The following is a 13620-nucleotide window of genomic DNA, read 5'->3' as shown; positions in this document are numbered from 1 at the left end:
ATTTTCACAGGAAAAACTCGAGTGAAACTCAATCTTACCCCCAACACACACACACACACACACACACACACACACACACGCGTCGGTGTTTGCTTTCCGCAGGGTCACCAGGCGCCCCCTAAAATCGCCAAGCAGCCTCGCTGGCAGCCCCGGGGCGCTCCAGGCCAGGCCATGGCCGCCCCTGCCCGGCGCACGTACAGCTCCGGCCCCTCGGCCGGCCGTCAGTCCTGGGGGGCCGCCCCGGCCCGCTCGCCCTTCCCCCGCCCCGGGGGCCGGCGGCGCGGGGAACACGGCCCCCGAGTGTCGGTCAGGGCCGCACAGGAAACGGGAAGTCAGACAAAGGGCCGGCCAGTGCCCCGCCGGCCGCCCCCCCACCCCCAAACCCGACGGGAGAGGTCCTCATTGTTTGGGGGACAATCGCTCCCGGAAACAAAAACCTCACTGTCAGCCCTTGGGTTCCCCGTCCAGCCCTTCCCCCCCGACAGGGACCCGCAGAACACGGAGTGGGAGCGGGGGCGCCGGCCGGGGGTCCCCAAGCCCCTCCCCCCAAAGCCCAGTCTTCACTTTTCGGTGCGTCCCTTAAGTTCTCTCCCTGGAGAAAACCACCACCACCAACAACAACAAAGGTGTTTTTTGTTTTTTGTTTTTTTTTTAAGTTACACATGAAACAGTTCGCTGTTAGGCGAAATTAAGCAAACTTTTTGTTTGCGGGGGAGGGAACGGCTTCTCTGTCACCCGCGTCCGGCCCGCTTCCCCGCGCGCAGTCAAGCCCGAGGCGCCAAGCCGGCCTCCGGGAAGCCGCACCTCACCCTGCTAGCCCCCTACACCCCAAAACACCCACCTTCGTAGCACAGGATGCCGATGCTGTTGCTCATCTTGTCCAGGTACTGGTAGTTCAACAGGTCCATCTTCAGAAAGAGCATTTATCGGGCTAGCAAAGAAAGCCGGCTCCTTTGCGTTCGCCCCTCTCCCAAAAAGGACGAAGTTTCAGAAACGAGCACTTGCTGCTGCCCGGCGAGCGCCTGGCTCTTGCTTTTTGAACCCCACAAAGAGAGAGGCCCGGCCTCAGACGACGGCAGAGGAAGACACGGAGAGAAACGCGGACCAAAAAAAAAAAAAAGAAGAAAAAGAAAACAAAACCACCACAGACAAAACCCCTCAAGGGTTTTTATAGGGAGGCGGTGTGGGCACCGTTTCCTGACTAGAGAAGGCGTCTCAGGAGTCTTGGCGAGTCTTTCTCGGAGCGGGGAGGCACGGGGCGCATTTCCCAGGACAAAGCCCCGCCGCTTTCGCTCACAGCCCGCTGCGAGCCGACTGCGCGGACATCCTGGCGACGCTCGCGAGGACGCGGCCGCGCAGCGCCTGCCTCCCCGCCGGCGCGCGCATGCGCCCAGGCGCCCGGCGGGCCGCGAGCGCCAGCGCACGGCGTCAGCCCCGGGGCGCGCGCACGCGGGGCGCGGGGGGCCCGCGAGGGGGGCCCGGGAGCAACGGCTCTGGACAGGAAGCAGCCCGGCCCTGAACAACCCAAGGAGAAGAAAGTAAGCCCCGGAAGTTTCTTCCCCCCAAGAGCTTAGTATAAAGTTTTGTTCTTAAAGGAAAGAAAAGAACTCCATCCTGGAAGTGCATTTTAACTTCATGTTCACTTCAATTTGGGGCGGGCTTTTTTTTTTTTTTTTTGCAAACCCTACTTGTCTGGCTTTGTTTCTGGTTGGGGCGTGCCTCCTGCCTTCTACCCACGGCAGCTGCGTGTTCACGCCCTGGACGGCGGTGTGCACCGAGAACTCTCCCAGACCCTCTGCGAGGGGCTAAGTACTTCTCACTGTCCCTGGTGGTGTTGGGGTGGGGCCGAGGGGGCACAGCCACTGGTGGATTCTGGGGGTTCAAGAAGCTGTACGATGCACCTGCACCGGTTGCGTCCGCAGCTGGTGGCACCCGCAGGCTGGCCAGGGGCTTCACCACGCAGGCGATTTTGCCCTGAGGCACCCGGACAAAAGTCTCGCCAGACTCAGGCCCAAAATGCTAATACTCTCTAAGATGCTAAGATGATTCATCTCAAAGGACTGTTTCAACAGCTCCAGCAACAGGGGCTGGCCTGGAGGCACAGCCGGTTAAACCCTGGCCTGGGATGCCCAGAGTCCCTGCACAGCCCCACTGTGGACCCACTTAGCATTAACGCCACCTGCCAGGCATGGAGTGGCCCAGGAGCATGGAGTTCCTGGCTCCTGGCTTCTACCTGGCCTGGGCCTGGCTTGTTGTGGCCATTCAGGGAGTGAAACCGTGGGTGGAAGATCTCTTTGTCCTCATGCTACCACTCTGCCTTTCAAATAAATCAAACCAACTTTTGAAAGACAAGGTGTTGTAACCGAATCTTACTTGCAGAGTCTCCTGACACCAATATCCTGCCATCCCTGATCCAGGCCGGGCAAGAAGCAGCGGAAGAACAAATTCTCTGGAGGCTTTCCTTTGTAAGGGTGTCTGCTGATGCTAATCTACATTGTAGATCCTACACAAGCGGTACGGAAAGATGTGAGCATGTCCCGACAGTGCTAGATACACACCTGATGGCAGGGAGCAGCGTGGCTGCGCCACAGCTTGCTGAGCCAGCATCCCTACTGGATCAACCATGACTGCTCCACTTCCGACCCGGCTGCCTGCCAAAGCGCCTGAGGAGGCAGAAGATGGCTCAAGTACAGGGAGACCAGAATGAAATGCCTGGCTGTTGTGGACACTTGGGAAATGAACCAGAGGACGGAGGATTTCTGTTACTTTACCTCTCAAATTCTGAAAAACAATCTTTTTTTGTTTTTTAAATATCTAATGGTATTTAGCACAGGAAGCCCGGAGAAAACTCCTACAATAGCTAATACACATCATACTGCTCTGAAAACAAATTGAATACCTTTAGACACCAGCTTCAAATTCATCTAGTAGTTCCAGAGTACTACCACTACGTAGGTTATTTCACGAAAACTCAACCTAACTGGGCTGATGCAATGGCTCATTTTGCTAATCTTTCACCTGTGAATATCAGCATCTCATATGGGCACCCAATTGTGTCCCGGTTCCCCACTTCTGATCCAGCTCCCTGCTTGTGGCCTGAGAAAGCAAGGGACCCTGCACCCACATGGGAGACATGGAAGAAGCTCCTGACTCCTGGTTTCCAATTAGCTCAGCTCCAGCCATTTGGGGGAGCAACCAGCAGCTGAATGATCCCTCTCTTTGCCTTCCCAATAAATAAATCCTTAAAAATTTAACTAACTAATTAATTAAAAGCATCTTGCCCACCATCAGCAACCGGCTACCCCTCAGGCTGATGTGAGAGCCCGAGTCCCGCCCTCCTGTCTCCTCACACACCTGCTCTCCACCCACCCTGTCCAGGTTTTCAGAACAAGGGCCACGCCCTCTCCACCCTGCTCTGGGTGTTACACCACAGCTTCTCAGTGAAAACTTGCAGAAAATCAGCAAGATTAAAGCACACAGGGGCAAAGCCACTGCTGGGGATCCCATACTGGAGAGCCTGGGATTCAATCCTGCCTCGGCTTCCAACTCCAGCTTCTAGCTAATTCCCGTGGAGGCAAGCCGACTATGGCCTCAGGACTTGGGTGGCTGATGCGGAGTTCCTGGCTCCTGGCTTTGGCTGGGCCCAGCCCTATAGCTGTTAAGGGCACTCAGGGCGTGAAACAGCAAATACAAAATGGATCTCTCTTCTCCACTCCCTTTCAAATGTATAAGCAAAACACACACACACACACACACACACACACACACGGCCAACTCTCCGCCTGCCCCCTCCTCACTGGCGCTCACCTCTCAGGAACCCAGGTCCTTGCCATGGAGGATCACCTGGAGTCCAACTACACCTCAGAGTACCATCAGCTCATCCGTTAAAAAAAGAAATCCAAATACTTGGAAAATGCCAATTCCTAAACCAATCTTAAGACTAATGCAGTTGTAGTTTAAAAAACCAAAGGGCTACAGTTTTGGGAAAACTGGACAGACTGTGTCAAATTAGTTTATGTTCTTATTTATTTGAATGGCAGACAGATGACAATGATCCCCCATTTTCTGGTTCCTTCTCCAACTGCCTAAAGACCTGGAGCTGAACCAGGGTGTGGCCAAGATGGAGGAATTCAACTGGAGCTGCTAACATGGGGGGCAGGCTGCAACCACTTCCACCATCCCCTGATGCCCCCAGACTCTGTTAATATTAACAGGAAGCAGGACTCAGGAGTGGAGCCAGGAGTCAAACTCGGGCACCCCAAGTTTGAGGGTTTGATGTGGGTGCTCCAATGACATCTTAACCAGCAAGCCACACATGTGTTCCACGGTTCTGTCTGACCCACCACCTACCAACCCCCACCAAAAAACACCAGACAGGAAGAGCTCATTTCTTAATAATCTAGAACTCTATTAAGTATTTAAAGCATAAGCAAAGAACATTTGGGGAGGGGTGGGTATTACTGGGTGCTGAGTACAGAATAGACAGTATTGAACATAGCTCTCATATATAAAAATTATAAATCTGGGCCAATGGAGGAAGAAGTGGACCGGGTAATGTCACTGGGAAAAGAGGCTGTGTAGCAAGGAACTTAAATAGAGCTGCACCTCACACCGTATACCAAAGTAAGTAGAAATGCTTCACAGCAGGGGGAGAGAGCCTCTTGTTTGCCAAGGGCCATTTGGTTATTTATAATGCCACTCATGGCGCAGCAGGTAAAGCTGCCATGTTGCTGCTTTCAATCCAGCTCCCTGTTGATGGCCTGCTTGGGCCTCTGCTAGAGACCAGATACAGCTCCTGGCTTCAGCCTGGCCCCGCCCTGGCTTTTGCAGCCGTCTGGGGAGTGAACCAGAGGAGGAAGATTCTCTATCTCCTTCTCTCCCTGTCTCTCCCTCCAACTCTTTGAAATAAAAATAAATTTTTAAAAATACCTTGCTTGGGCCCGGCGGCGTGGCCTAGCGGCTCAGGTCCTCGCCTTGAAAGCCCCAGGATCCCATATGGGCGCCGGTTCTAATCCCGGCAGCTCCACTTCCCATCCAGCTCCCTGCTTGTGGCCTGGGAAAGCAGGAGAGGACGGCCCAAAGCTTTGGGACCCTGCACCCACGTGGGAGACCCGGAAGAGGTTCCTGGTTCCCGGCATCGGATCGGCGCAGCATCGGCCCGTTGCGGCTCACTTGGGGAGTAAAACATCGGATGGAAGATCTTCCTCTCTGTCTCTTCTCCTCTCTGTTTATCCGGCTTTCCAATAATAATAAAATCTTAAAAAAAAAAAAAAAACCTTGCTGTAGATTTACTCAATTTCCATCCTGCCCACAGTTGCCGCCATAGGACAACTGATAATGAGGACCTTGCCTGGGCCGTGGGCTGGACAGCCCCTACCTGTGCTCCAGTGCAGTCCTTGTGCTGGGACAACAGAACAGAAAGGGGTGTTCAGAGTATCTGATTTGGAATATGGGCAACATTTTTCTAAGTCAGAAACAGAGTTTTTCATCCAGGAAAGCAGCAGCACGGAGAACACTGTGTAAGCTTTAAGCAGAGGGGCAACGGGCATAACAGAAGACGTGGTCATCACAGCAGGTGACAGACAGACCAGGGACCTGGGTGGGGAGGATGCTGGAAAACAGAAAAACAGTTGCGTGTGACTTTTTTGAAGGCATTTCTTTGAGAGGCAAGAGACAAGAATGCAAGAACGCAAGCTCCTGTACGCTGGGCCTCCTCCCCAGAGGCCACGTTCAGGGCTGGACCTGCCAAGGCTGGGCAGACAGACCGCAGGAGCCGCAGGGACCCAGCACTGCCTCCCAGGGTCTGCCTCAGCAGGAGGCTGGAGTCGGGAGCCTGGCAGGGAACCCAGTCCCCACCTCTTGCTAAGTCCTTCTGATGTTATGAGAAGCAAGCAGCCAGTATATTCTTGGAAAACTAGTCAAACACATTAATCATCAGAGAAATCCAGTGATCTTCCATCTGCCAAATTAACAGAAGAGTTTATTCAAGTCTATTGATTAGTGAGTTTGCTGCTGCAGAATGACGTGGACACACAGGGCCTTTCTACAGAGGTCTGGCAGATGCATCAAGCCACGCGTGCCCTTTTCCTCCTGCCGGACTCCGCTTCGAGGAAAACGATAAGAATTTGGTCAAAGAAGGGCGCCAAGATGCTTACCACAGTGCTACTCAGAAACCTGCAGACCCAACAAGAAGCGACTGCTTTAAGATTACAGCCTCTGCATGGCCGAACGCCCTCAGCAAAACAGAGACAGGCAGGAAAGCGGCTCTGTGTATAGTTACACACCCTGCAACACCTTGGTCAACAACAGACCTCACACGAGACAGTGGTCCTGTGAGGTCTGGCCCCAAGTGATGTCACAGCGTGCTGGTTCATGTCCATAACCTCCACGGTGTTTGCACAGTCCCCAGACTGTCCAATGACGCAACTCTCGGAACTCACCCCGCCATTCAGTGCCACGTGGCTGGACACCCTATGACGACACATTTACTGGCTAAAAACAAGGCATTGGAGAGTGGGTACAGGAGTACAGCCACCTTCAAAGTGCTCAGGGGAAATGCCTGCTGTAAAAACACGGCATGAAGTTCTACAACCTCTGCGTCAGCGGAACACAGCCTTCTCTGTTTTCCTGTGAACTTCCTGGAAGAGCCTTACATGCACACTGCACATTATCCTGCAACACGGACATGCACACACACACGCAAAGGCAGAGGGCACACGTACCGGAAGTCTTCTTGGCCTGGTGAATGCACGCTTTCCTGCCTTTCCACATAAACCTACATTTTTCTTACATGATAATAAGTGGGGGACGCAGTTTAAGAAAAATTCAACAGAGACTGTTCCCTGCAAGAGAAATTCCACAGATCACATCCATCTTATCTGAAAATGCCAAGATCCCACCTTTTGACTCAGATTCTGCCGACAAAAGGTAATACGAATCAGGGCATTCATTCCCACCTTGAGCAAGAGCCAAGGGCATTCCAGACCAGGTCCCTGCACGGACAGCAGGGCCGACAGCGACAACGCTTTGCCCCGGCTCCTGGGGCCTGCAGACAAGTTCTGCAGGTGCCTTTGTCTTTTCCCGTCTAGGAATTACATCATGTGTCAAAAAAATGAGATCACTGACTCTGGAGGAAGGAAAACAAGGCTGTAGCCCTCTGTAAATTCTGCTCCCCCCGCCCCACCTGCCACAGTAGGTGCTGTGCAAATGCTCTTTGTGGAACCAGGATGGCAGGACAGCCACGGAAGAGAGACCCCGGGCTCCTGAGCCGCCTGATCATTCTCTTCAGAGATCGCTGTGACTGGGGGCTGCTTCATTAAAGCCCAGTGATCAGCGCAGTTCTCCAGGTGCTCACTTCCATTGAAATGCTTTTTCCCCCATTAATCTAAACAGATGAAAACCAGGCAACAAAGGCCACACCAAAGGGGAAAAGTCAGCTTGACTGTAGCTGGGCCTGAGGCGGTGAGCGGAAAGGTCAGGTGTCCTCTCTAGACGCCACTGCAATTACCAGCACAAGCCTCAGGCTGATCAAGCAACAGGGGTCAAAGGGAACGGTGGTGACACTTCAGGCAAGGCACTCTCACGTCTCAATCTGACTGTCTCGATGACCACACTAAGGTTACAAACGGGACCTCACAGCAAAGGGCTTCAATTAAGTCCTAGCACTGAGTACTAAGAAACAGCCCAGTCCCAGTGAGATCTACTCAAAACCTGGCTAAAACCCATTATGCTGGACAACCCCGCAGGTTTGCTCAGTACACCATTCAGAAGCATCCCTGTGTCTCTCGCCTACTGTATTACAAAAAACCACAAGGCACAAGGTAGGTCTTCAACGGGAGGAAGGGGAGAGAACTACTAAATTAATGAAGAAATGAAAACAAAACACACTTCAAATGCCTCCAGGATCAATGATAGAAGCCCAAGTTATCTACTAAATTCAAAGAAAGGACTCCTACACATATCACAAATATTGATTATTTCTCCACTTCGGAGTTGCCCAGTTGGAAAGATGATGAAGAAATACTAGGTACTGAGTCAAACTTCACACAAAAGCGAACATGATTAGGCTCTGTTTTAGGTCCTATTACTTATAACATGGTACCTCTTGCAGCTTCCTTCAGGAGAACTAACTGCTGGCTGAGACAGGAGATTTTAGCAGAAATGCATGGTATATACTTGACAAAAATGTAACACAGTTCAAACTCAAACTTTTAATGCAACAGCACCCCCTAGAGATGAATTAATCCACAACGGGGCCACTCTCCCCTGAAGCGCAGTGTGTACTTACACACACAAAAAAATCTCTTCTTGATCCGTTACAAAAAAACATAGAGACTAGCTTCTAAGAAACAGTTTAACCCCTATTAAAGTTGGAAGAAAACATGAGGACACTGCACTAAGGAACTCCACTGACAGCCCATGACTGAACGGAGTAGCTACTTTGATGGGAACACAAGAGACCCACAGCGCAAGCACACAGACGGGCAATGCTGCTGCCAGTCGCTGGGTGCTGGGGAAGTGAGCCTGGTCCAATCACCAGAAACGAGCTTTCTCACAAAACACCATGTCACTCACGTTACGATGACCCTGGTGCTTGAGAACCTAAAACGGCAGTGGCAAACAAGAACGACCACTGACAGTTTTCCTGACTGAATGTCGGGTCGGCTGGGGAATCCCCTAAAGGCAACACCCAGTGATGTATCATCCCGACATTCTTTTTTCTTTTTTTAAGATTTATTTATTTTTATTACAAAGTCAGATATACAGAGAGGAGGAGAGACAGAGAGGAAGATCTTCCGTCCGATGATTCACTCCCCAAGTGACCACAATGGCAGGACCTGAGCCAATCTGAAGCCAGGAGCTAGGAACTTCTTCCAGGTCTCCCATAGGGTGCAGGATCCCAGGGCTTTGGGCCATCCTCGACTGCTTTCCCAGGCCACAAGCAGGGAGCTGGAAGGGAAGCAGGGCTGCAGGGATTAGAACCGGCGCCCATATGGGATGCTGGTGCGTTCAAGGCAAGGAATTTAGCCACTAGGCTACCACACGGGGTCCCCAACATTCTTCTAATAAAGAATTACCCACTTGTGTGTTCCCACAAGAGCAGCTAGAACTGGTGTCCACACTCAGTATCAGAGAGTAAACCCTCTACAGGGGCTGACGTGGTGTGGTAGGAGAAGCCGCCACCTGCCAAGCCAACAGCTCCAAGAAGCACCAGTTCAAGTCCCAGGAGCTCCATTTCTGATCTAATTCCCTGCTAACACACCTGGGAAAGCAGCGGAAGGTGGCCTGAGCACTTGGGCCCCTGAATCCACATGGGAGACCCACACAAATTCCAGGCTCCAGCTCCTGGCTTCAGCCTGGCCTGCTCTGGCTCTTGTAGCCACTTGGAGAGTGAGTCGGCAGAGGCAAGATCTCTTTCTCCCTCTTTTAACTCTGTTTTTCAAATAAATAAGTCTTTAAATGAAACCTCTAAAACATAGCAAAAAAAAAAAAAGGAGGATATAGCCCAAGTATTTACGATATTATTTCAAGAGTCTAATACCTTCAAACCAACTCCATGCTCCCTTCCAATAACTGCACAGCATAAAGGAACCACTGCCCTGTCCGTTATGCTCACGTTAGCTGGACAGAATCATATGGTAGGCAGCTAGACTTCCGTGACGGGTTCTGCTCTACATTATATTTATGCGTCCTACCATTAGTCTTGATGTTCATATGAAAAAGACAGATGTGTCCTCCATCTGCTGGTCCACTCCCCAGATGCCCACAATAGCCAGGGCTGGGCCAGGCCGAATCCAGGCACTGAGCCTGGGTCTCCCTTGTGGATGACAGCAACCCCAACATGTGAGCCATCATCTGCTGACCCTTGGGGGGGCACACCTTAGCAGGAAGGCGGAACTGGAAGCTGAGCTGTGGCTTGAGCCCTCGGCAGCATCTTAGCCACTGTGTCAAGCACTTGCCTGCGCCTGAGCACTGCTTTCAGGTGCAGGAGCGAGTCCATTTTCCCTGCTGTGTAACACTCACTGCCCCCGCCGGACCACACCTCCTTGTGGCCATCGCTGATGTACATTTAGGTTTTGCTTGAGGTTGTTGTAACTACTACTGATAACCCAGTATGTGTCTCCGAGGAGCACTGAAAGCAAATGGAACTCTTCAAAGAATCTGGACCATACGTGGGGATGGGCGGTGGTTGCAGCCCTTCAGAGCTCTCGCGCCAGTCTGCCTTCATTTGTAATCCCTGTAACAACGCGACGAGGACGATCACCCAACATCAGATGAGAGCAGGCGCTTGTCCAAGCTCACACAGTAAGTGGCACATCCAGGGATGACAGCTATGATTTTATACTGAGGCTCATCCTGGGAAAGGGTTTTGAAAACCCCTTGGCGTTACTTTGTTGCACTGGGTGCCCCCCAAACCATCAGTTCCACAAAAAAACTACTGGGGAAAAAATAGTGTAAAACGGACCAAGTACAAAGTTAGGATTGCTGAGAATCTGTGAGAACTGGACCTTCAAAAATTTCAACAGGTCCACTCGCCGTATCACACCGTGACTCCCTAGACGTGAAGGCCAGGTCTTACTTCCTCTGCGTGAGCTCCAGGGCCTGAAGGAACAGGTGTTGAACAAGCTCCTGGCTGGATCGAGGACCAGAAACCCCAATGAGGGAGGAACAGGCCTCAGCAGCTTGGCTTTCTACTGCTGAGTTGGCTATATTTAGCATTCACTAGAACTCAATGTTTTCATTGAACACACTCCGCTAAATCAAATCTGGCCTGCATTGTCAAACTCTCCTCCCATGACACAATTCCCTTCTTCCAAGGATCAGCCAGTGTGGCCTTGTGAACCGTGCTTCGAATGTTCCTGCCATTCTGTTTCCACCAGGGCCCTCCCCAAAGCATCATGGGGAATCTATGCACAGATTCCAAAAACTGTTCTGCACCAAAACAAATCTCTCTCTCTTTTTTTTAAAGATTTATTTATTTTATTACAAAGTCAGATATACGGAGAGGAGAGACAGAGAGGACGATCTTCCGTCCGATGATTCACTCCCCAAGTGAGCCGCAACGGGCCGGTGCGCACCGATCCGATGCCGGGAACCAGGAACCTCTTCCGGGTCTCCCACGTGGGTGCAGGGTCCCAATGCATTGGGCCGTCCTCAACTGCTTTCCCAGGCCACAAGCAGGGAGCTGGATGGGAAGTGGAGCTGCCGGGATTAGAACCGGCACCCATATGGGATCCCGGGGCGTTCAAGGCAAGGACTTTAGCCGCTAGGCCATGCCGCCGGACCCAAATGTCTCTTTTTGAGGTGACGTATTGCTTTCCCTCCCTGTGATGGTCGAGGGCCACCACGAGCGACATTGTTGCTCTTGGGACCAGGGTCCCCCAGAAGGACCGACTACCCCAGAGGAGACAAATGGCTGCCCATGTCTCCCACCCTGGGAGAAAGACTGGCCAAAATGTATGAGGCCGTTCCTGGTGTCACCTTCACATCATCTGGAATGAGAGCTCATCTCGGCGGAGACAAGACACACTGGGCTCGAGTACGATTTGTGATTCCTTAGATTAGGTCGAGAAAAAAAATGAAGCTAAGCACAGACCTGCACGGCACAGTCTGGATAAAAAGGAAAACGTTACAAGGAGGGCAAGACCAGGGCAGGGCAAGCCCGAGGGCTGCCGGGCCAGGTGAGCCAGGGCAGTGTGGGCACTGGCAAAAGGCAGGAGTGCGGACCTCGTAATGGCTCTACCTGCAATGATTGTGGCATTAACACACTGTAAAGACAGAGCTTTCCATTGCTAGCTCACTCCCAAATGGCCGCAGCAGCTAGGGGCCGGCCCAAGACCAGGCCGGGTTCCCACATGAATGGCAGGGGCCAAGTACTTGGCCCATCACCTGCTGCCTCCCACGCTTACCAGGAGGGAACTGGATTTAAGAACAGAGCAGCCAAATCAGCACCCTGATTTGGAATGCTGGCATTACACACAGCAGCATAACTTGCTATGCCACGACAAACGTGTATACTTTAATTCCATTTGCCATGAGCTTTGCGAGGTTCCCATCCATCGGTGAAGACATTAACAGAGCCACCCAAAGGCGTAAAGCTACACCCTGCAGCACTGACATCCCACAACAGCACCGGCTCATGAGCCGACCGCTCCATGCTTGAGGGCCCGGAGAAAGCTGTGAATGATGACCCACCTAACTAACCCAGATGCAGCTCCCGCCTCCCAGCTCCTGCCTCCGGCTGGGCCCAGCCCCGGCTGTTGCAGTCATCCGTGTGGTAAACACATGGGTATCCCCCCTTTCTTCCTTCACCTACTCCCTCCCACTTGTTCTGTAACACTGACAAATACATAACACACCTCTCGAGATTCTCTCTCTTTTCTTGAAATTTGTATCACGGGCAAGCGGGGAAGAGAGAGCAGGAAGTCATTTATGTACCTGCTGTGTAAACTGGTAAATAATGCTTTTCAAATATATAGTCTTTATGAAGTGATCCAACACACACATAAATTTCATGCTTCCAAGTACTGTTTACCTGTCTTACCTAGACATATGATGGGGTTTTTAAAACGTCCATGGAGGGCCTGGCGTGGCTTCCTAGTGGCTGAAGTCCTTACCTTGCATGCACTGGGATCCTATATAGGAGCCAGTTTGTGTTCCAGCTGCTCCACCTCCCTTCCAGTTCTCTGATTGTGGCCTGGGAAGGCACTTGGGAATGGCCCAAAGCCTTGGGACACTGTACCCCTCTGGGAGACCCAGAAGAGGATCCTGGCTTCGGATCAGCTCAGCTCCGGTTGTAGCAGACACTTGGGAAGTGAACCAGCGGAAGTTAGATCTTTCTCTCCTTCTCTCTGTAAATCTGCCTTTCCAATAAAATAAATAAATCTTTAAAAGAAAGTTCAATAGGGCCCGGCGGCGTGGTCTAGCGGCTAAAGTCCTCGCCTTGAAAGCCCCGGGATCCCATATGGGCGCCGGTTCTAATCCCGGCAGCTCCACTTCCCATCCAGCTCCCTGCTTGTGGCCTGGGAAAGCAGTTGAGGACGGCCCAATGCTTTGGGACACTGCACCCGCGTGGGAGACCCGGAAGAGGTTCCAGGTTCCTGGCAACAGATCGGCGCGCATCGGCCCATTGCGGCTCACTTGGGGAGTGAATCATCGGACGGAAGATCGTCCTCTCTGTCTCTCCTCCTCTGTGTATATCTGGCTGTAATAAAATGAATAAATCTTAAAAAAAAAAAAAAAAAAAAAGAAAGTTCAATAAAGGGTTCAGCAATGTGGCTCAACAGGCTCTCTACCCTGTAGTGCCAGCATCCAATATGGGCATGAGTTCACATCCTGGATGCTTCACTTTCCATCCAGTTTCCTGCTAATGGCCTGGGAAAGCAGCGGAAGACGACCCAAGGCCTTGGGATCCTGCAATCATGTGGGAGACCCAGAAGAGGCTCCTGGCTTTGAATTAGCTCAGCTCTGGCCATTGGGCCATTTGGGAAGTGAACCAGCAGATGGAAGACTTCCTCTGTCTTTCCTTCTCCCTGTAAATCTGCCTGTCAAAAAAATTCATGTAAAATACACATGACAAAAAAGAAAACTCTTATGCATAGACTTCTGAAATTCTGAACC

General features: G+C 51.9%; 1 protein-coding gene across 3 annotated transcripts in view; it reads right to left on the bottom strand.

Moving 5' to 3' along the window:
- The window catches only part of VGLL4 (vestigial like family member 4), a 120126-nt gene that overhangs the window by 60988 nt on the left and 45518 nt on the right, over positions 1-13620 (bottom strand). Inside the window, exon 1 of one of the 3 annotated variants that reach the window (XM_004581308.4) lies at positions 842-1384. The exons of the other annotated variants lie outside the window; for them this stretch is intronic. Coding sequence (XP_004581365.2) covers positions 842-923 — 82 coding nt within the window. The 5' untranslated portion in view covers positions 924-1384. Of the gene's footprint in view, positions 1-841; positions 1385-13620 lie in introns of those variants that run through there. 3 annotated transcript variants of the gene reach the window in all.

Source organism: Ochotona princeps, chromosome 21 (assembly GCF_030435755.1).
Source record: "Ochotona princeps isolate mOchPri1 chromosome 21, mOchPri1.hap1, whole genome shotgun sequence".
NCBI lineage: Eukaryota > Metazoa > Chordata > Mammalia > Lagomorpha > Ochotonidae > Ochotona > Ochotona princeps.
The sequence above is the reverse complement of the archived record's forward strand: the minus strand, read 5'-3'. Positions and strand labels throughout refer to the sequence as shown.